This window comes from Cottoperca gobio, chromosome 6, assembly GCF_900634415.1.
Source record: "Cottoperca gobio chromosome 6, fCotGob3.1, whole genome shotgun sequence".
NCBI classification, from domain to species: domain Eukaryota; kingdom Metazoa; phylum Chordata; class Actinopteri; order Perciformes; family Bovichtidae; genus Cottoperca; species Cottoperca gobio.
The window spans coordinates 12,257,732-12,282,315 of record NC_041360.1 but is presented as its reverse complement, the minus strand read 5'-3'; the positions used below and the strand labels follow the sequence as shown (position 1 = coordinate 12,282,315).

At 40.6% G+C, this 24,584-nt stretch overlaps 1 protein-coding gene across 2 annotated transcripts in view; it reads right to left on the bottom strand.

The window, feature by feature from the left end:
- Positions 1-1,140: 1,140 nt before the first annotated feature.
- banp (BTG3 associated nuclear protein) overlaps positions 1,141-24,584 on the bottom strand; it is a 36,663-nt gene continuing 13,219 nt past the window's right edge. For both annotated transcript variants that reach the window (XM_029434351.1, XM_029434352.1), the window contains 3 exons: positions 22,410-22,454; positions 6,543-6,683; positions 1,141-2,780 (listed from right to left, as the gene is read on the bottom strand). In XM_029434351.1, the coding sequence (XP_029290211.1) occupies positions 2,664-2,780; positions 6,543-6,683; positions 22,410-22,454 (303 nt within the window). In that variant the 3' untranslated portion in view covers positions 1,141-2,663. The remainder of the gene's footprint in view (positions 2,781-6,542; positions 6,684-22,409; positions 22,455-24,584) is intronic.

The following is a 24,584-nucleotide window of genomic DNA, read 5'->3' as shown; positions in this document are numbered from 1 at the left end:
TCCAGCAACCCTTTCTATTTTATAATGCATGTAACAGCAGCCATGTTGCTAAGCTTCCCATGACTTGCTGCCTTCTAATTTAAGAATAGAGCAACACATACATCCATAATCTCCATAATTGAATGTCTTTAAAGCTAAATACTCCTGTGCTCACATGCGACAGGAAACACAAATATAAACGACAAGATGTTTCTAAAGGCAAAGTTTGCATGCCTTGCTCGTGACCTTTTCCAATATTGAAAGTGTATACGCTGTATACTGTGACACCACTGTTCTGGTTTAATCTGTACACTGGCATGAGACGGATACGTTCTGGCTGTGGGAAGCTTTGTTTCCCCAAGATTAGCAATTGCTGATTTATGATCCTGGAGACACATTCTGTTTGGACATTTTTGCTCCAACAAATATGTTCACTCATCTTTACACATCCTGAGATAACTCCTCCAGCCTTATAAAAAGTTGGAGCAGGGGAAATTTTGCAACCAAAAGTAAGAGTCAGGCAAGTTGAAGAGGTTAGTACTTGCATGTTGAGGCAGATGCCAGCGTCACTGCAGGAGAACACAGAGCTGCTGAGAGAAGGAAGGGAAAGATACTCCGCCTGGTCTCTGTCCATCACTCCGCTCCTTCTCCAAAAACATGCAGTCTGCTTCCAAACAATCTCATCTCTCCATCTATCATTCATTTTCTGTTTTCAGCAGGTTATCTTAGAAGCAGCCAGCGAAAGGGTCCGTCGCTATGGTAACCACTCCTCCTGGATGGAGCCCAGGCTTGTAAAAGTGAAGAGCGAAAGGCCGGTACGAGCAGGGTCTGTTCGCTTCCAAGTCTAGGATTTAATGGAGGGGTCACTGGGGAAGAGACAGTCTTCCAAGCCAACATTATAACTCAGCTACATCAAGATTATTTTTAAAAGGGATGGACCCACCAGTCTGTCCCATTAAATTTTAGCTTAACTTAATGTTTAGTTTTAGAGGGGAGTAAATGGACTTTAACACAAAGGACAAAATGTGGGAGTGGGAGAAGAGGACATAAGATAGAATACATAAGAGAGCCGGGGAGGGGAATGGATAAGATGAAGAGGCAGTGTAAAGGGGGTCGGAGACGGCAACAACAGACTGAAAGGAAACAAGAGGAAGCAGCCAAGACCGTGGATGTTGTTTTATCAAGTTCATTTTGTCGCCTGGTTCTTTTCCCCTCTCCAAAATACACTATTACATCACACTGAGCATGGGAAACTTTCCCCAAACCAACACGTAGTCTCGCTTATCTCTTTTATTGCTGTGTAGATATTCATCATTAGCGGAGCATCACTCCAACACAACACAACACAACACATCTTATGTCTTTACTGACAAAAAAACATAACCATGCAGTGGGCTGGGCTCGGAGTGAATATCGAAGAAATGTAATTACAGTTCAGACACTGCTAAAATGACACCAACATATTAATTAGTCTTTTGACAAAAACCTTTGCTTAAAAAGTCTACTTTTTCAGGATTGCTGACAATACAGTAGTCTATGGTTATTGAAGTTGACATGATATATATTTACTTCAAAAATAGTAAATAAATTAAACATGAAACAAGACCTGAAACTACATTTCACACTCTCTTCAGTTGTCTATTTGTAGTGGATAAAAGCAAAGTTATGTCTTGGAAATCTTTGAAGCCATTTGGAAGACCACGGTTCATGTAAATAAAGAGAAAATAAAAGAGAAACCAAAATAAAAACACACTTTTATGGCAACCACAAACATGTTTTATTCACATGAATGTATCTTTCACAGAGACATAACTGGGGAGAATAAACAACTTCAAGATTTCCTTGGTTCTCTACAAGAGACTTGTAGCATCTACCACTGGCACCATCTCTTCTATTTCATGGTCTTCTACCTCCAACATCAAAGCTCCCCAAAAATGTCAGCATGTTACAATTAGATAAATCAAACAAACAAACAAAGCTGTGCGGCTTAAGTAATATGAAAACAAGAAGAGTAAAGTAAAGCAAGGCAAGGCAGGGCTCACAGCCGGGTATGGACTGAATCATGGAGAGTGACAGGAAACCAAATTAATCACAACCAAGAGAAGTTGTGCTCAGCTAAATCTTCTTTCCACTGCAGTCCACCGTTACAAGAAATGAGGAGAAAAGGAGCACAGTGCTGGTTGTTTGAGGTGGGATTCAGAGGTTTTACAAACCCTCACGGGGGTTTCAGAGTTGGCCAAGCGGCTTAACTCCAAATAATTCCACTATTTTCCAAAGTTGATGTCAGTGTGTGTGTGTGCTGATGAAGTGACGGGATGATGGTCTGCAAAAGTAGCATCCTCTCTGGACAGACAATAAATCCACTGTGTATTCTGCAGTGGGCCAGGTCCTTCTAGTGATGAAAACACCACAGCTGATTTTGGAGTATCATGTTTTTTTTAAGTTCTCTGCAAACATTTCCACATTGCGTAATCTGTTTTACAATGAATTGAGGAGTTTGCAGGGTGAAACAAAAACTGAAAAATGTCTTCCCTGTGTTTCATCAGTGACCTTCAGTGTTTATAAAAAAAAGATGCATTTCTGACTTGATTGTCTGTCAGACTGTGTGCATGTGTCGACTTCCGAGACCCGTCGGGCCATGCTGTGGAGCAGAGTTCTGGGCTGTGTTCAACCAGACGGGGCTCTCAGGTGGCCACAGAGGTCACAATCTGGACCACTTCACCGTTCTCTCCCTGGATGGCACCCTGGATGGCGTCTTTCACCTCCATGTCCGCTTGCAGGGCCGGGGTCAGCTCAGCAGCCTGGGACACATGAGAGAGAGGACAGGGAAAAGGTGAGAATTTGGAAGACTGTAGCATCCTGCTTGACCTAATCAGTGTAATCATGAAAAAACTGCAACACAAATTTGTCTCCTGAGAAGTAGCAGATCGAGACCAAACCATACTTTAGCCCCTGCCCTTGTGTCATTGTGGGAGACAACCACGATGAATGCACCAAAGACAGAAGGAGCAGAGGAATGACAAGAGAGATTAGAGAGGAGATATATCAGAGAGAAGAAAGAAGAAGACGGTTGTTAAAAGGGCAGAGAAAAGAGGCAGCGACAGGTGGAGAGAGACGTGAAGTGATGAGCTATTTGTATTTTAATGCTCTCTGACTGTCTCTGCGCTCGCTGTCAGACAGAGCGAGGTATTGTGTGGGTAAAAAACTCTCAAAAGATGAGAGGTTCATGACTCAGTCCTGGATGATGAACATGAAGAGTGACTCACTCCTTCCTCGAATGCACGCCAAAGGTTCCCTCAAACACACCTGCAGCATTTAATCCTCCCTCTAGCCCAGCATGCTGTCACTAGACAACAGCATTGAATGGAGCGCAGCTGTTCCACAGCAGCGTACACAATGCAACAACACATGAGGCTGACACACTGTAACCACTGGAGGTAAAGAGGCCAAGTTAAACTCATGTGGATCCATGTTTTTCACTAAGCATTTAAAACATTGGACAGTACCGCCCTTGTTCTCCATTTGGAAATACTAAGGGATAATGTATCCATTGCTTTGAATTGTATTCAACAGAAACTGTTCTGGAATTGTTTGGAGTGTGGTTAAACCAGGCTGTTGGTGCTCTGTAGTCCCAACGTTAGACCTGAGCTGGAGATAAACCATGTGGCATCAACATTCAGCCACAGCAACATCACCAACTTGTAGAAATGCACCTTGGAATGCAAGAACGTGTTGCCCCCTACTTCCTCTAGTTTGGGTAATGGAAACTATTAAATAAAGAGAGGAAAAACTGCAGAGATAAACAAAATACAAAAGCCTAAGTAACTTTTCAAGAACTTGTATAAATGCTACCATATGTCTGGAAACACATGAGAGCAATTCTCTAGATTCAACACTTTTTTTTTAGAAAAGTGGAAAAAGAACAGCACTAACCTTCGTCTGAACTTTGAACTGACAGGCAGCCATGTTTACACTCTAGGACATCAAAACTCAACTGTGATATTAACCCACCCTGTAGCAGAGAGGCCAAGTATCTATGCCCCCACGTAGGCTACTTTACTCAGTGGTCTTTACAATGCAGCTTCAGTTTGTATTTGTAGTAGTAGTTGGCCAATGCTATTCTGTGTCTTAATTTTCTTTCTTGTGTTAATTAATTGTATGCATTACATATTTTGTCCCGTGATCGATTATTGGTTGGACAGATCGAATCTGTAGTCGTCCTTCAAGGCACGCTTCAGAACATGAACAATTCAAAGAAAGGTCTACTTGAACATACTGGATGTATCTTAGCACCAACCTATTTTCTTGGCACTTAACACCGTACATTATTTTGGAACTGATGTCTAATTATCTGAATCTGCGTTTGACAAGGTTACATACAGTTTGATCAATAAACACCACATCGTTAACAAGCTGTTTCATTCTGTCCTTCAACGTGTCCCTGCGTCCTTAATGAACCCAAACTCCACCGAACAGACCGCTGATGACTGATCAGACCTCTGCCTACTTTGTTGATTTCTGTCAAGATCTGTGGACACTCAAACATTTAAAAAAATAAGAGGGAAAAAAATGCTCGTTTTAGATCTAGAAATCCACACAAACGAATCAGTTGAGTAAACAAACGGTTTGACTGCTCGCTGCAACATGGAGTTGGAATACAGTGTATGGGGTGGCAATCAATTTGTATGCTTGCTGGAGTATCAGTTTGTGTGTGATCCACACCCAAAACAATTAATCAGTAGAAGATGCTTTAATCACTTCTACACTCATAAGAGCAAGGAGCCAATTACCGAGACAACTACAGACAACAAAAGGAAAACAAGACAAGGTTTTACTAAGAGCAAAAGTTTAACTGGGCAATCTGTTGCGAGGCTGTTCTGCAGGGAGATCCATATCATGATAGAACTGGTATTTTACACAGCCATAAATCATTTGCAGTTCTTTCCGTTTATACTATAACAACAGAACAAAGACTCACATCGGGAGTAGAGGAACCCATTTTAGCATGGGACTTGTGGGGAAAGAAGCAGTAAGGGCAAAATGTGATTTTCAACATATTTGGGGAAAACAAAAAGCAGAGAGAACAATGGAAAAGTGTGGCTCTTTTATATTCCTCGCAGAGTTAAACTGACCACTTCAAAGGCCACTGTGCCGTGTGCCTGTGCACCATCCTGATTCCACATGTGCCTGTTGCTCAAAAAGCTCAATCATCAAGGGATTTTAGGCATATCTACTAATTACTACTCTTCTCCTTGTAACACTCCATCCACCCCACTTTATTATGTTAAATTACAGTTTTCACAAACACCCGTCATAATGACTGAAAGCTAAGTGCATTTTATTTGAGCAAATACAGGGAAAAAACAGACCCATTGTACCTACAAGTAATTTGGCTAAATTGCAGAAATTACATTTGTGTTTCCATGTCAACATTACAGTAATTATGAATGAAATATTACAGGATATACTCTGTCTCATTATGAAGCTGATCAAATCATAGCACAAAAGAAGGCAGGTGCGAGCACCAACAACCAGAAACCTTGGCTGCTAGTCAGCTTCTAACTACTCAAAAGAGGGAAAGAAAAGAAGAAAAGAAAAATTACACAACTGAATAAGACCTGAAGGTTTCCTTAAAATTGGGCAATTACATAATGAAGGACACAAAAGATGAGCTCAGTTTAAATGTTTTGTTGGATAGAGCTAAAGGTACTCGTCCTGCGTCTCCGACACATTCAAATCACAAAGGACGCATTAAATGCATCCAGAGGTGCCGGATTTATTTCAAGTGTGTGTGTGTGTGTGTGTGTGTGTGTGTGTGTGTGTGTGTGTGTGTGTGTGTGTGTGTGTGTGTGTGTGTGTGTGTGTGTGTGTGTGTGTGTGTGTGTGAGAGAGAGAGACACTGTACATTTAATAATACTTTACTTTCTAATCTCTGCATCAATCCACTAACATCTTTTTACTACTGTCTACTACTGTAAAAGTGTAAAAAATGTCTGACTTAATTAATTTTCTTATTATATTACATATGATTTGTATAATGTTTCGTAAATAAAGTTCTCAGTTTGGGGATTTTACTTGTGTCATTTTAGGAATACATGATAGAATGTATTTTTCAAGTGATGGGTTATAACATAACCCTGTAGTATCATGAAATTATCCAGAAGACTCACATATTTTAGTCAAATTTAAGTTACTTTTAAAAGTAAACTTTCACCAATGCAAATTTCTATCAGAATAAGATACTCCGAGCACTTTGAGTACTAAAATACGCAAAATCCAGCACAGATTAATGGCATCACTGAAGGACTGATAACAGATCTACAGTGTGTACTTCAGATGGAGAAAAGAGGCGGGGGAACAGTTATTTATTATGGATTTCTTAAAAAAACAAAGACATGTGTAGTGGGACTGATTTAGATTAGTACCGGGTCTGTTTCACCTCAGACGATTGATGCATACTCCAGCAGTTGGAATGCTACCCAGTTACAAACACTCTGTGTCCGTGTACTGTCCACGTGTGCGAGAGCCTGGAAGAGTTTGTGTTTTTGGGGCTGTTGTTTTACCTGTACGCCAGCTGTGTGATCTGCGACGGGTGCTAGTTGGACGTACTGCACTTGGATGTCAGGGGGGAGGGGGGAGCCCTCCACTGCTGTGGCCCCGCCATCAGCTGATGCCACCGCTATGAGCTGAGCCCCACGCAGCACCTAGGACAGACAAGGAGAGAGAGGACAAAAGAATAGTCAACCATAACTGAAGTGTTTAGCCCATTCTCAACATTATCATCAGCCAATCAATGTGCTCTCAATTCCACATAATAAACATGTAATAGATCCCAATGAAACAGCCCTCCTCAGCTTCATCCAGCAGAGTTTAAAAAGCAGCAATCAGGCTGACTCAGCAATGAGCTATAGCAAACACCATTGGAAACAAGAAACAAATAAAAACAAACAGAAGAAAGCCTCATTCATGTCCTGTCTGGTGTGTTTATGTTCTATTATTGATTACAGCCATCAGTGTGTACAAGCACAGTGTCACACAAACACACCAAGTATCTTTGCGGCAAGGAAAGAGTCATGGGGCGGTATCTGAGTGACGTAAATAAACATTTAATTCCTGCTGTTCTCACTGTATCTCATCACGCCCTCTCTTCTTGCATTGAGTTGGAAAGGAACTTTATGGTCCACTCAATTCAATAACATTTTTACAAGTGTTGTTTTCCTGTGCTCTATAACATGATATGCTAGTTAGGATTCATTTTTATTTGGGTTGATTTAATTTAAGTCATATTTAGACAAGAAAATAAAATAAATTGGCTAAGAATGGAGAGTGAGACATCACAGGGGGATCCTAATCTCCCACAGTGTTGAAAGTGAGCCAGGCGCCATTAGAGCGCTTTGGTTTTGACACACTAATTACAGAGCAGTGCAGTTGGGGTGTTGGGTATTCCTACAGTTTGTTGAGACCTATAGATAGACTGTAACCACAAACACACAGAGGGCAGCATATGTTGTGTGTGTAACGTCGTACAAGTGTATACACGCACACATGATCTGGGATTAGCAGAGTACAACTGTTAATTAGAATTGCATAACTCCCATGTGACAACAGACATGCGTACAAATTAACATACACTTCTGTCAATACAGACACAGAAAAAGACAAATGGAGGGAAACATTCACTTGGCTTTGAGCTTGTGCATGTTCATGGTAATCAGACAGAGGTCAGAGACCACACTGCTACCCTCCAGTGTGGCTAAACTTTCCAACAAGAAAATTTTCGGAGAGGGGGGGGTTACTGATTTGAAATAAAAGACATTCCTACATGAACTGAGAGCACGGTCTCATTTATATTTTTCCCACTTTCATGACTGAACACAGGCGTCTTTCAGTGTCTCCTGTCTGGTAGGTTTCATGTGTATGTTGTCCTTTGTGTGCCGTTTCTGGGATGTTATGTGAGGTCTCCGTCTGCAGCTCAGTCCTCTTCCAGCTGCAGTTGGTACTGGGGCTGGCTGGGACATGCTTAACAGACATAAAAATTTAAGGGAGAATATGCAAGCCTGCAGAAAAACCCAAACCTCACAAACCTCAATTACAGATGATGTTTGTTGCCCCCTAACCCCCTCCAATCCCAGAGTCCCACACTGCATCGTAACCCCCAGTCCAACCTTCACTTTGAAGTTCTGAGTTAGTGACGGGCCCCAAAGGTTCCGTTAACCCACCCTCAACCCACCGACTTGCCTCATCATCTAAGAGATTTTGCCAGTGTCACCACAAAATCTGCCGCCTCATCACCATAGTGTGCCAGGCCCGGCCAGCCCGATGGAAGCTATTAGTGTAAGAAGTCTGCCTGACTCATCGGATCAGACAACCAGGAGAGCTAGACTCTTAATATAGCAGAAGACTCAAATGAATCACTGTATTTGAGAAACATTCCTGATCAATAAGATAATTGGCCTGGAGGGTTGTGCAAGCAGTAATCAGACAGTGAAAAGAATAGTCGAACATGTTGGGAAATACGCTTGTTCGTTTTCTTGCAGAAGGTTAGAAGACAATATCGATACCACTCTTTAATATCTGTGCTCTAAATATGAAGCCAGTTAGCTTAGCTTAGCATAAAGACTGGGAGTAGGCTGAAACAGCTAGCTTGGCTCTGTCTGAACAAAGCAAACCATCTCCGGGCAACAGTAGATGAGCGTAATGTTCTAAAATGTCAAACTAGATCTTTAAGGCACATGTACATACTTGAAGTAGGGATCATCCCACAGACACTAAATCCATAAAAACAATGCTCAATCGGTCAGCTCATTGAGAACAGTGAGAACACAAATGTACAGCCAGCTGTTATGTTCCTTCAAGGCAGACATCTATAGAGGTCCATCCTTTTCCGCACACTGCTCTGCCAAGTGTGCATCTGTCTGCGGTCGTATGTATATGAACGTATGTGTGTGCAAACTCAAGCATGATCATGTGTCTGAACTGTAAGTGTATAATTACCGCAGTTCAAGAGATTCTATGTTTGATACTTGAGATGGTAAACACTTGTCTAACTCAATTAGATTCTTAAACTCCATTTGAGAGCAGTTTGCATTCTCAGCTGTGGGGAGCACACAGAGACTCACAAAAGCATTTACAGAGTTGGAACGGCGTGTGAGATCTCTGTAGCAATTACACAGGAACTTCTCGGGTCCACATCCTGTCCCACGACTCGCTTTGTCAGAGCAACCCCTAGTACTGTCATGCTTGGCTTTAACGTATGAAAATAATCAAAAGCTAGGCCTGAATCATCACTCAAAAGATGTATATCTACTTAATGGAAGATGCAAGGAAACTAGAAAACTCTGAGTACTTTCTGTCTTGTATGTAATATAATGTTTTTTTCTCCTGTTAGCACAAATTATTGATTTGTTGTCTATAATTACCACAATTTCATATAAAACACTATTAAGCCCCATTAGGTGATTCAGCGAGTATGGATGATAATTACTCCTCAATCAGCTAATAGGACATAATCATCATTAAGTTGTTTTGCAATGAGGCAAAAACTAAAATAATCACAAAATTATATCAAGGGAATGTTTTATGAGGTAGAAAGATATTCCACTTGAACAACAAATCAAGATAGTTTGTAGAAACTAAGACATTATATGCAACAAGGTGAGAAATGTTTTCTTGGAGTAGACAAGTCCCCCGGCACTGGGGAAACTTTACAGTCTTGCCTTGATTGCCTAACTGCCTCAGTTTTCAACTAAGAGCTGGGGTGACTCACTTGAAATGCACTCGAATATATTAGATTTGACGTAGTGGGTTCAATTTGTCAGAAACAAGGGCCATCAGCAGATCTTAAGTGTATTAGTTACTGTTGACCTCAAAGTTTTAAGGATTGGGACCCCTTAAATAATCACAGACGACTGGCTGGCCACCCCAATGCTGAAGGTCCAAAGAGTAGAGCAGACGAGCTGGATTAAAGAGCCATGATACTGCAGCACAGTACTGGAGAGAAGTGTGCTGAACAATCAAGAGCATCTTAAATCCTCTGCAGGCTTTGCTAGCTGTCATGGCCTTGAGAAAAAAAAGGGGAAAATAAATCTTTTGCTGATGCTGTAATGCTTTCAGTACTGGATTCAGGACACTAAGGAAACCCAGCAATGGGGGAGCAAAGACACAAAAATTAACAACAACAGCAGCTTAATGCAAAAAGCATGAATGATTACAAGACAACAACCACCTTCATAAACACTCTGTGACCCTGCCCTCATCTGTGCATGTCTGAGGACTTTAAAATGTGCTTTTTCTCCTTTCACGCAATATGAAACTTATATTATAAGGTGTATATAGTAATAGTTAAACTGGATTAAAGAGGGCTTTAAGAATATATCAGAAATACAACAATGCCTCTGAGCTTCCATCTCTACCAGTAGTAACAGTCTCAGAGAAGGAGTCAATTCCCAGGCTCACCGGAGGTCTTAGTCAAACTCAGCTGTGAAGCGGACGATGCTGTGAGTCACCCGCTTAGTGTGCATGCTTGTGTTTGTGTCTGAGTATGTTTTAAAAGATTTTGCTTCCCCCTCGCTGTAATCAAAGAAAACTGGAGTCCCCCATAACACAAGCTCTGCCTTTTAGAAGAAACACGCATCCATACACAAAAGACTGTTTTTTTTTCTCTGTGCTCTGCAAAAAAGATAGCCACATAAATATGGTTCCCATGATTCCCAAAGGGATACCTCCTCTTCATTAAGATCTTGAAAAAAAAAAAAATCATAACAGGGAAATGAAAGAAGAAACATTTGGACTTTGGAGTGGCTGGAACTTCCTTTCAGCTTCACAGCCGTCAACAACATCTGCAACTGCCAACCGTGGACAGATGTCCAAGCAGAAACACTAGCTCCGGGTGGGTAGGTGGGGTAGAGGGAGTGGAGGGAGGGAGAATATGGCCCTGGATGCGAGTTGGCTGTAAATAGGCCCATTATGCACAGCGGTGTGCTGAGTGCTTGTTCAGTGTAGACTGGGAAAATGAACACACTGGCCTAAATATGTCTCACTGCAGGCATTAACTCTTAGTTACATATAACTTTTATTTTACCTCAGAGTCTGAGGCCTCAGCTCATGATATGATTGAATAGACAACAGTGGCCTTGTGATAGAAATTTAAGAAATGTCAGAAGTTGAAAAGGGAGCCAAAGAGTATCATGCTTTGTTTCTCTATGATTTGTGAATTCTCTCACTTATTCACAGTTATAGGTTCAAACTTTTGACAAGTGATATTACCATACATTACTGATATATCCATCTCCTGTCTGCGTATTATTCTTGAAATACATCCGTGTTGTAAATCTTTATGTCTTGCAATGACCTCGTAACCTGGCCCACTGCTTCCCATCTCCACACCCACAGCCTGACACTGTTTCTACACCAGAGCTCAACACCTGCATTCAATCAAACCCTCCCTTGCATCCTTTGCTCCGCAACTCCCACCAGCACACTGGGAGTCAGATTCAGACAAGGCTCTGAGAGGTTTTATGACAAACCCAGCTTGACTTGAATTCTGATCCAGAACCAGCAAATCAAAAAGGGGACTGATGACAAAAATAACAGCCGTAATTAAAAGTCAGGCCCATTAAAAAGCAGAAAGGAAGAAAATTCCATTGGTTCTCTCTGTTCTCGAGCGCAAATCTAAACTTGGCCTGTCTAATTGACGAAGGCATTTTTAAAGTGTCTGTAAATTTTGTGATTTAAGATGATGACTTTATTGTGTTTCCAATTATCCCGTTTGATTCAATGGAGCCTGAGGAGATGATATACACATTGACAAAATATCACACCGCACAAAATACCCGTACAAGTACAAGTAACTTAATCTAGTATAGAGACAGAATCTATAAATGCACGGTGTAAGGCCAAGACATTTCTTAAATTAAATGTAGTTGTACCGGATAGTTCGAGGCTTCGTTTATAACGATGACATTCTAATCAACATTCAAATACCGCAGAGCTTTTCTTTTTTTGCATGTCTTTTCGTTCCGTTTAATCTTAGTATTTCTTTTATAGTTGCTAATAAAGATTAGCCTACACTAAAGGCCCTGTCACACATATCCGTATGACAGAAACGTATGCCGGCGCATACGAAAGATTTGTCAGAGTTTCAAATACGTCCACCTTTTCATCGGATCGGAAAAGTGAACATGTACAGATACGCATGTCTAACCTATTGATATCGTATCACTTACTTATACAAAATGTATCAGACGAATAGCCCAACGAATGCATAAGATATACAAAAATATGGCGTATACGAAATATCGGCAACATGCTGGTGTACGTAGATATAAGGTAAGGTATAAGTATTATTCGTTAAGAGCTCACTGTGTTACGCTGGGGTGCGTTGTTGAACGCTGATGTTTTGAGCATGTTCAAAATTACCGGACGTACCCGACGTGTGCTTCATAAGATATGCAGAAGTTACGTGACGTTAGACATACGTGAATACGGAATACGTAGTTGAATACTTACCTACGTAAATACCTACGTGAATACCTACGTGACTATGTTAGAGGTACGTTAGATAAAGGCTACGTCGGCTGATGGTGAATCCTACAGCCAATGTATTGATAACGAGTGGATAACCTATTCCTACCCTATGTTAACATTATGCCTGACGACAGGAGTAACTTATTAAACGTGTTTCTACAGTACAGCTAGCGTTCAGCATGTTAGCCGTTCTCCAGCATCAGCATGACGTGAACCAGATGGCACTTTTCCAGCTCCGTTGGCCAGACGCTCTGATACGTTTTAAATAGGTAAGTGATACGCTATCAATGTTTGACATGCGTATAATAATTTGTTATGTATTCCTTATGTATACGTCAGCTACAACACCGCTGTGGAAAAGTTGGACGTATTTGGACTCCGGCACATTTTGAGCTACTTTTCATATACGGCGACATGTTTCTGCCGTACAGAACTGTGGGACAGGGCCGTATGTCTGGCGTGTTCGGCGTAATGTCTGCGTCCTTCAAACGATCACAACTTACCCTTAATTTATATCAACCTATTGCCGATATTTCGTATGCGCTGGCATACGTTTCTGTCATACGGATATGTGTGACAGGGCCTTTATATAAACAATGTTATACTATTTGTAGAATAGTGTATAAGCACTGTTAAGTCCAAAAATCTAAATGTATTTAAAATAGATCCATTCCAAAATTCACAACAAGTTTTTGTCTAATGAAATGTTTTTGCTTCAACCCATATTTGTTGGCATTTAGCCTTTCATAAACATTTACAGTGTGGTCAGGTTTGCTCTCCCACTTGCCGCACACAAGGGGAGGCACACACCTTTATTAACAGAGTTAACCAAACTGACGAGTTATATTCATTAATTAAAGTTCATTTAATCACATAAAGACTAATTTAATCCAAACACCTTTATTCAAAATGAAGGTGTTTTTTTTCCTTATTTTTAGGGGAATGAATTCATAAATCTCAATAAAAGCTTTGAACTTAAGGTTCACCCCTAATTAAATGTAATTTTTCTGAAGTGATACATCTTATTCTGGTTATAGTTCTGGCACTTCCCTTTGAATATCCAAAACAAATGAGGACACTTTGGAAACTAAATGTTAAGACTTAAAATGTCCAGATGACCTAAGACCTTTGAAGCAGCAACACCCAAACCTCCAAACAATCCAACAGTTTTACTTCAATCTCACATCTGACATGACAGACATCTGTCATCTGCAAGTCGCTCACTGGAGACATTACATCAGATACAATCCCTTTTACTGCTGCCTGTGCATTTGCCAACACTGGTAAAAGAGGAAACAAAACAAACCAGTGGACTCTCTATGAAGTAACATCCATGTCAACCATCTGGCTTGTGCTTTCTCTGGCATAATTATTTAATAGTCATGTTAATGTCCAGAAGAATGTGTATTCTGAGTTTTACAAAACACCTTTAGTTGCAGTGTTACTTATGTAAACTGTTTTTCTATCATTTCCATGAAAAACACATTTTATTGTTCCCACACTGCTAGTCATGCTGCCTTTCCTTTCCTCCCCCCCCCCCAAGTACGCTACTTTGTATCAATTTTACTCCAATTGTAGAACATGTGTAGACAAATGAAATCAGACAGAAATCTGACTATGCCATTTATGTGCCAGGAGTCATTGGAAAGACTGATGAGTAATCTAGCAGCTAATCAAATTATGCTTATTCTGATCGTGTGTCAAATATCTGTCAAATATCCAGATTACGTTGTTTACATGACAGAAATATTACCTTAATATTCAGTCAATGTAAATGCACTAACTATTGCTGTAAGAATTGCTGTCCCTGTCAAGGTCCTGTTGAAGCTGAAACTCATGCATGATGAGCTCTGGCAACAGGCCTGTGCTGATGATGAGTCACGCTGAAATGCATCTAAAACATCTGGTCCCTCTTACTCTCACACCCCAGCAAACCTGGGCTCTGCCCTCAAAGACAAAAGAACACGCAGACATTCAAAACTGAGGATTTCCCGATCTGTGGCCCTTTATCTCCAAGCCATGATGCCACAAGGATACAAAGCAGACCACTACTCCTTTGAAACAGGATCCACCACTAGATGTCTGAATTACCGACTGCTTACGTACATCCCACTTACACTAAACATTGGTCATAAAACATCTTGTTTGTATCTTTTCATCTCGTTTTTACCCTCCCCCCGGACTGTGAATCACAGGAATCTCTGCAACGCCTTACACATTAGAAACAGCATTCTTGAGCGGAGAGAGAAAAAGGACTACAGAGTATCTCGGGCCACGGGCCAGCAGTTTGACTCCAGCACAAATCACACCCTGATTCTCTGAAGGTTCTCTTAACCTTACAGATTGTTCAAGCATCTGCTTTGTGTGTAGAAATGACAAATCAACACATATTGTCCGAGAACAACACACCTTTACCGAACAGGCATCAACAAGCTAATGACTGGCACAAACGAACACAAGTGTTAGAGCATCGACACATGCAGTACAACATTCAAAACACACTAATTCATCTGTTTTCTCTTCAGATCTTCTTTGATGCCATACTTCATACATTCTCTCACTTTTCCTTGTTTGGCCTTCATCCTCTTTTTCATCAACTCATTGACACATCCTTCTCCCCCTGTGCACCATCACTCTAATATACTGCCTGGTTCTGTGTACAGGTCCTGGCAGCACGGACGGAGGGACCAGTGCCGAGCTGGACTCTCTGTTCTGCGACCCAGTTCCCACACTGACCATGAACAATGCCGCTTGGGAGTGTCCAACAGATGCACCGCAACATGTGCTGACAGGAAGGGGTGGCAGAGGTTCAACTAAGGGAAGGAAGTGCGGTGGTGGGGGGGGGCTGTCTTCAGACTCTCGACAATCATGTCTAAAGCCCCCGAAGGGCGGCATTCAGGTTTATGACTCAGTCGGATGACAGGAACAGTGAAATTGATGAAGCTTTATAGCAGTCTCTTAAGATTCTCTCTGTGCTGGATTTCTTGGATAGACACGACATCGGAGACAGGGAGAGTCTTCTAAAACACTGTGAGCTCACTTAACAGAGAATATGATGTGCCTCTGTAGGTTTTATTTCGACACTATTTTTAATTTGTTTGTTTTCAAGTATTTTCAAAGAAGAATGTCAGCAAGGTAAGGGGGACAAAAAAGAGGGGGGGACATCGTTTTTATGTGGAGCCTGGTACCATGCACGTGTTTTTGTCTGATTCACAGCTCAACTGGTCTCAGTTTTCAACCATGAACGGGACAAAACATCTCTTCCAGACGGTGTGCCTTTTTGGCTTTCCTCTCCCCATCTTTTTTCTATCTCCCCTCCGCCTCATCAGTCGCTCCTTTCATCTTCCGATCCTCCATTTGGTCTGCATCAAGGCAGCGTAAGATCACAGCACAGACGGAGAAGGCCACTTGATAAGAGGCTGTGACAGACAGGGAGTGCAGTAAAAGACTGGTTATTTTATAGTTTCATGGGTCTGCCTTCTCTTCCGTCTCAGTGAGAGGGTTTTTATAGGCTGGTGGAGAACTTTGGAGCTAGTTTGTTCCGACGTTCAGCTGGCACAGTTCCACTCATTTCAGGGCTAAAGATTCACAAGAAAGCGGATACAGAAATATTTGCAGATGAACTACACAGATTTGACGTGTGCATGCAAACAAAGTGAAAAGGGAGATGGGTGAATTACACCTTGCTGCTCATTGCAAGCAGTAAATCTCCAGTGACAACATAGAGTGTGATGGGCGGACAGAGGGGGTCAGTCTGCAGCCCTCTCAGAATATTAACACAGCCTCCTAAAGTAAACCTGGAGCAGGGGTTTGCCCCTTTATCCTTCAACAAGGCCCCAAATCCTCTCACTAATCTCTTACTGGAAAAAACTTGTTTTAAATTAATTCTGGAGAATTATGCAACAGTAAGCAGTTAACTTATTGGCCAGACTGATTTACTCAAACACTGACGAGCTGTGGGCGAAACAATGAAGATGATCACTTTACATTTATTCCTTAATGAGTGATGGCATTGTATCAATTTCCTGATCAAATAATCACACAGGGAAGAAATGTATTTTAGCAATGCAGCCTTGTCCGTGCAGCACTAAATGTACTGAAAACACATCTCAATGCCTAATATACATCCATTGTAACACGGTCTTAGTGCTACGTGTATTGCCAATAAACATAATAAATATCTGAGGGCAGACCTTTGTCATGGATTTGTTGTAGTCTGAAGTTATGCCACGCAGCAATATCAGGCTATCTTGGCTCAATTGTTGATTGTCTATGGGATCAAAAAACAGCTTTGTTTGAGGAGAGGCCCAAAGTCTTTGAAAACCCTGATCCATTACCCGTACCCATCCCTAGTGGAAAGGGAAATAAATCAGTGGAGGGAATTACTAAACCTCCAGAATGAAGTTCTAAGGCCAGATTTAGACTCATATTCTCAAAGCAACTTGACACTTGTCCAGTAAATGATGAAATGCTTCTTGCATTCAGATTGTGGCCAGACCCAACTCGCTTGTCATCTCCACACATGACTGAGATCTGATAGCCAAATGTGAGGCAGGAAACCTCAGAATGCAGATTTTGATAATGACCCTCAAGGTGAAATACTGCAGAGAGCCAAAATAAGCAAGGTGCAGACAATCATAGGAAACATGTGCATGAATTAACAGACAATGATGGAGCCACAGAGTGCAAAAACATCTGTGTGCGGCTGTTCTTTTTTATTGGTGTAATTGATCTTAATGCGGCCAAGATTCGACCTGAGAGTGTGAACATCTGACGTAAATGTGACCTGGAGTGATTGGATGCGGCAGGTGGCCTTTAAAAGACAGGTGTAACCACAGCTACATAGCAGAGGGAAGATGAAAAGAGTGTGAGATAGGGAGAAGAGTAAAAACTGGCCCAGAGGAAGAAAAAGAGAGACAGCTCTTGTGTGATGAATTACACATGCAAGGTCACACTTACATAGCCTCAGCACTATTCTGCCAGATTACAAAAACAGTGACATCATACATAGCCTATTTTATGTAAGCCTCTCTGTAAACACACACATTAGACATTTAAAAAAGCATACATCAGGATTAAGTCTGATCTGGTTTGTCTTTGTCTGAGGGTCTTAACAAATTCTGCTCTAAGTGCACTAAACTAATTATGATTAAGACATTTGTATGCAACCATATCTGGTCAAAGTGATTTATCTTCTTTATAGCACTACTCAGTAATATCATACTTGTTTAAGCCCCGTTTCCCACAAGTGTCTTTGTGTGCTTTATGGGGTTCATCAGATTTAAGGCCGCCCTCTCCTCGATGACAATATGAGAATATACAAGTGAGGAGACGCTACCACTGAAATATACCAGACTGTGTGTGAAAAGTTCGACCTGCAACATGAAGTTCAAAGAATAAGTTACTGTGTTTGTTTTGGCACTGCGCTCATATCATTTTACAGACCAAATCATTGTAAGAGCTAAATAGAAAGGGAAAATAAAAGAGCTTTTTATTGGTCTAGGCTCCCAGACACCGCCAAGGGAATAGATGCCTTTGTGCAGCATTTTGTTCTTGAATCCTTAGGTGTCTCTCTGCAAGTAAGCCAATGCCTAGATAACCCACACTGCAGTTTCAAATAGCCTACTCTATACCCTATAGAACAGCTGGAAAGTGATCAAGCTGATGGAGATCTGCAAAGTAACTGATATTAATAACTGCTGGAAATGTGTGTTGTGGGGCAAATTCTAAACCAAATTCTGGCCAAAACTTCCAAGAGAAAGAGACAGAGACAGAGAGGAATGCTGTCGTCGGATTCAGCGAGCAGGTCATTCAAGGACACGAGCAGGCGCTTGTGTTTATGAGTGTTTGCGAAAGAAGGAGCATGGGGATGTGTGGTGACTACCTCAATCAATTGAAAGCACAGAGAGCTAAACAGCCAATAAAAAAATACACACAACAATAAAACTCATATAAAGCAGATGCATTGACACATTACAAATGTGCGTGCACACGCATAGCCAAAGGCGCTTTGAAGCGATGAATGAATTGGATGATTGAAATCTTAATTAGACTATAAAATAAAGAACTGAAGAGCTGAAAGCACATGGTTTTAGATGGTGGATCATTACTCCTTCAACCCAAATGTTGACATGTTACATTAAAAAGGGTGATGATTATCTTAAGTTTTGAAATGCAGGGATGGATGTCGAGTCATTTCTTAGAAAGTTATTGTAATTACTTTAATACTTACTGCATTTGAGCAAAGTAATTAATTACTTTACTGAGCATACAAATAGGTTGTTACTTGGATTACACTGTTACGGCTTTATAGTCTCTTCATTGGCACAATAGCTATGAAAACTCTCCTGTTTTATTCTGCCTTCATTTCATGCAAGACATTTTTGAATTATGAGTAGAGCACATATGACTGAGCCAAAAAAGTGGCCAATAATGTTTTTTTTGACAAACCATGGATGTAAGAAGTAATGTGGGCCTTCAAACTGAACAGGCTGGTTGGTGGATGCCTGCTGTTTAAGGTACCAGTGACACGTAGTAATGCGGCTGGTTTGAGTAATAGTTCCATGAGTTTCGAAGCTTATCAGATGCCAAAACACTTCACAGTGGTTTATAATACTATGAGGAAGAATTTTACAACTCTGGAAAGGTATCACAGCGACAATCATTTTATGCTCTGTTTCAACGATAACGGAGTAGACAGTGGAATTACGCTGTTCCTCTTACAAAGGAATATACCTGGAAAAGCAAAAGCCGAAAGCAGACTGTTGCGTCGCTAATTTCACCTGCGAATGGAGTGGAATTAAGTCTTTATAAAAAATAAAGTAAATAATAATGTGTAATTTTCTAGTAATGACCCCCCAACAGTGAATATGTTTATCCTCCGTTCACATTTTAGAACAAAAAAAAAAACATCTAATGGCTGTTGCATAAAAACACCTGTCATAAAACAATTTAACTTCCAGATGGGCAGCGTGAGAAAGAACTTCCTTCCTTAAAGTCTTGCTTCTAGACAAACATGATGAAATCATGAATGTAAAATTATGTGTTTGTCTGCAGGCGTCCATATGTGGCCTGCAACGATCATACACAGAGACCGGCTCTGCTTTGATCGAGACTCCTTTGGATCTCAGCAGAAAGAAGAGAGAAACAGGAAGGGACCTCGGTCCAAAACAATCCAAGACAGGGATGGACAAAGACATTGACACTGGGAGGACACAAAAAACATGTGAGTGTGTGTTGATAGAGCTGTGAGGGTGCATGTTTCTAATTAGTATGTCATTATTATATCCAACCGTATGAGAGATTGAGATGTTTTCGAAAGGCAAAAAAAAGAGATTAATATAGATACAACTACTGCACATGGTTAAGCCTATGCAATACAACCAAAAGCATTATAACTTTATTTATACACCCTTTTTAAAACATAGTTACAAACTGCTTCAAATTTAGGATGAACTGTACTAGTATAATATGTATTAATTTACCTAGATTTACCTAGCAATACATAATAAAAATCCTTCAGACTTCCTGCCCACTACAAATCAGTATTACAATATAAGAAGTGCCGTTTTGAAATTTGCTAAACTATTACAGCATTAGCTTCTGTATTTTAAATAAAGATCAAGACTGACTCCCAATGTCAAAATGAGTACATTTTCAGTTACAGGTTCCCTGTTGAGTTTTAGACCTCTAAAAGCGCTATGGAGCTGTTCTTCTATGAGTTGGTCCCTGTTTTACGTGCATGCCAAGGACAAACCTGCACACACTAGCGCGCACGAGTGACGTAGTACATATTCCTGCCAATGGTCTCACACTATTCAACTGATCCCCAGGTGGTGGTAACAAGCCAAGATATGCAGCAAAGCACCAGCAAAGGCAGAGAGGAAGAAGGCTGGTAGCTAGTAAACATGAATGTGAACAAGGCTAGATGTTAACACACACAAATCAATCTACTTTATCAGGATTGAATTATATTCAACACCTTTGTGAGAGCTCAAGCATACATACAATGTGTTTGATGAGTAACATTGAATGTTAACACACATTTGTATTTGTTTACAAGAAATCTCCACAGGACCCCTTGAAATACCTAAAGTAAAAGTAAGTTATATTTTGTTCCTTACAAAACATTCAGCTCATATTTCGTATATAACAGTAGTGCAATACAAGTATTTTAACAGTTTGATTTGTTCTGTAGATATAGTACTTCTGGCTTCTATTGCTTTCTATTTTACCACTTTTTATACGAGTCTTATGTCCTCAAAATAAAGGGGAAGATGGACATAGGACTCTGATGACACACCTGGCATTGAAACAATAGTCTTTCAATAAAAGATTTTGTCGTAAATCTGTGTGCTCCAGTATACTTTGGACCAAAATCTCTGAAGTCTATCTTGACACATTACTGCCCTCCTGTAAGAGCCCCCCACAGGCCTACAATTCTTTATGAGGCAGTTGAAGCACGTTTAACCTCTTTCTTCAGGACATAGGTCTAGAATGTGGCCAAAGCTTCAGCAAAATATTCCTAACACGCTAACATCAGGGTCACCACACTCACAGCTATAGTGCAGGGGTTCCCAATTACAGCGCCACAGTAGACATCACACTGCGTCCTTCAAACGATCACAACATACCTTAATTTATATCAACCTATTGCCGATATTTCGTATGCGCCGGCATACGTTTCTGTCATACAGATATGTGTGACAGGGCCTTAACAAGGCTAGCATATTTGTCTTGCATATTTGACAGACTGAACGGACTTAACATGTCATTGCAAGGTGAAAACACAAGCATCATGTCGCTGAAAGATAAAATCCGCGCATTCAAGAGGAAAGTTGATCGCTGGACTGCGCGAGTTGAAATGGACATAGTGCCCACCCATCTCATTAGGTGAGATTAACGCTGACACATAGTAAGAAATGTAAATTTGTACGGCAACAATGTTCACAAGTTTACTCAGTGCTACAGTTTATGGCTATTACTTTGACTGAGATATTATTCTGCCAACATGGAAATTAAAGTATTGTGTCAAAATTAAGTTTGCACATGTCAGCAACCATGTTGACTCATAAATGACATGGAGATTTCTTAGACTGACGTATTCTGCCTTTGTTTTATAGTAAATTGTTGTATGTAAAATCATATCATGGTGGTCAGGTTGTTCCGTTCTTTTGTGTTGTCGTTATGCCCGTGTTTGGATACGCCTATTATTATTATTATTATTATTATTATTATTATTATTATTATTATTGCGTGCGTCCTGTGCGCACGTTTTCTTATGTTTCAGTCACCTCCGGCGATAGTGGGGGTCGCCAGTCTCAGGCAACGTTATTTTGGGGGTCGCAGGGCTGAAAGGTTTGGGAACCCCTGCAATAGAGGGTATGAATGTGACATCCCTGTACACGGAAGTCATCGTGCTTTACTACCCTGAATGTGAAAAGCGCAAACATTCAGCATCTGCCGTGTGCAGTCACATACATACAAATACAAACAAAATCACAAAACCATAAAAACACAGCTGAAATACAAAGGAGCTGTGCAATCACTGCGCAAACAGAGCTATCCTTAACTATTGCTGAAGTTTAGTGAGATAATTCTGAACCTGGTACTGAACCATTAATAAGTGGCTGCCATTCTGTGTCAGATATGTTACATTTTCGAGTAAAATAATAGCCCTGATTCTTTTTGGACTGGTCAATAATTTTGTGCATTTAGTGTTTGAATAGGGTAAATAAATAGACAGAAGATTGGTGCACCACCATTACAGTTATCCAGACTTTGTTTATATGTATTGTACTTCACGCCCAAAAGGAAGAAGTGATGCAAATACTGTATGTGGTTTATCATCAGCATGGATTCACTCGTATATAATAACTATTAGTTTAATGTGAACATGTTCTTACCTGTCCATCCTGCCCGACATGTACCTGGTGGATCTGGAGATTTCCCTGAAATAGAGGAGTGACATGTCACGTTAAAAGCCTGATGCCATATTATATACACACACAATCATTGAGCTATAAACAGCAAAAATGAAGCCATTAAAAACAATACACGTTGCCCATTTCTTTGCCCTCCTATTCGCCTTAACATGTGTGGACTACGGATTACTAAAAAAAAAAAACGGCATTGTCACAAGGTGATGGAAGCCATTAAATAGAGAGCATTTAACTCTTGAGATCGATGTGGAAAGTGAAGCATGACAGTGTCGATACCTGAGATCAGAACAGTTCTTACAGGATTTTGAGCATCCAGGGTTTGGCAGAGGAGTTTTTATACATGACTTAAGAGTTAGAGGTGTCCTTTTCTGTAACGATTGCGTCATTTCTGGCTCATCAAGGCTCTTGTAAACAAAAACAGAACTCATTTGCATATGCACATGCCTAACACAGATGCAATGACCGTCGTAAAGTCTCTGAACACCCACAGTGATGTTAACAAGACCACATATGAGAGGAAATCATATAAGCCATATTGAACAAAACCCAAACAAGTTGTTTTCTCTTGGCAAGTGTATTTCACGTATATATAAAATGTAGTTGTTGCTGCCATATGGCCAGAGAGCAGTGCAATATTTCAAACAGCTCATTTCCTTTTCCAGCATGCTAAAAACCAATGTCTTTGATGAAAGGGGCCCATTCCTAATGAAAACATATTATATGAGTGGCAGTTGGGAGAAGTGGGATTTTGTTGCTAAGCTTTGAAGTCCAAAAAACAAACAATATCATGGAATAGGAAGGAGAGGAGAAAAAAAATCTGGGCCGAGCCACAAAGAGCAGGAAAGGCTTGAGAGCTTGTTCTGCCTCCAAGTCACTCCGTCTCTCTCACTCAATCGTGCATTTCTTCCTCTCAGTGTCCTTTAGCAGGAACAGGAAATGAGAAAAACACTTGGTCAAGGTGTCAATTGCTTTTGCATGAGTGTCAAGCTGTCATTCATGTGTGGCACCTGTCATGTATAGTATGTGATTAGATGTCTATGTGTGTGTGTGTACATAGACTGGCGCCTTGAAATAAATCCACATCGTTGAAAATAAATCACTGTGGAAATTCCTTTTAAGCAGTCGGTGTGGTTTGGAGTTAGATTTTGATTTCAACGTGCAGGCCAATGCTGTGTGTGCATGCAGGGTGTATGTCTGGTGGGGGACATGAGACATCTGGGCATTATGTGGAAACAAAAGTCATAACCCCATGCAAAAGCAGGCGGATATATAAACATTACAGAACATCTGCTTTTGCTAAAATTCACTAATGACTTGAATGTTGTCAGGTATTACTCGGGTGCAGTATGCTTCATTGGGATGGCTATTTGCACGGGCAGAAACAAAAACATACAGGGCTCAAAAGACACAAATATTTTTACCAAACCTATTTGGCAAATGAAAAATAATACTTTGCTCTTTTAGATGGCTCTACCTTTACTTTAATTAGAGAGGGACTTGCTTATAGTCTTCAAAATGTGAGTAGTGCTAAAAATATAGAAACATTCTTCTTCCACAGAGCTGAAAGGGGATCAACCCTAACTTTCTGAAAAAACACTTAGCGAGCTTTCAACGTGACAGATAGCCTCTTTAAAAAGGAAACTGCAGCTTTGTAAAGTAATGTGCTGGATAGCAGTTTGCAATATCGACCCATATAAAGTATAAGAAACGTATCTTTTTATTTCTGTGTATTCATGCAAACTTTTTTATCTGCAAGCATCCCTTTGTTCATAATTGATGATTACTGTTCACAACAAAAAAAGCTTAATGATGATTTAATTCCACCACTCACAAGCTTAATAAAAACAAAAGTCTTTGGATATGTAAAGTCATGTAAAAAATGATGAGGGGGATCAAGAGTGCATTTGCTGAATGTACATGCTTACACAGATGCAATGGTTTATTTCAAATAGCCAGTCAAATGATGCAAGCAATCAGCTAGCACGAAGTCGACCAAATCACAAAGCAGACTTCCAAAACAACATAATGACATTCTCATACTTAAGTACACAACTTCCCAGTAAACCACTTCTTTCTCAAGCATGAGTTTGCTGTAACAGTTTTCTACTGTCTGGAGACAAATTCTCCTGACCGACGTGT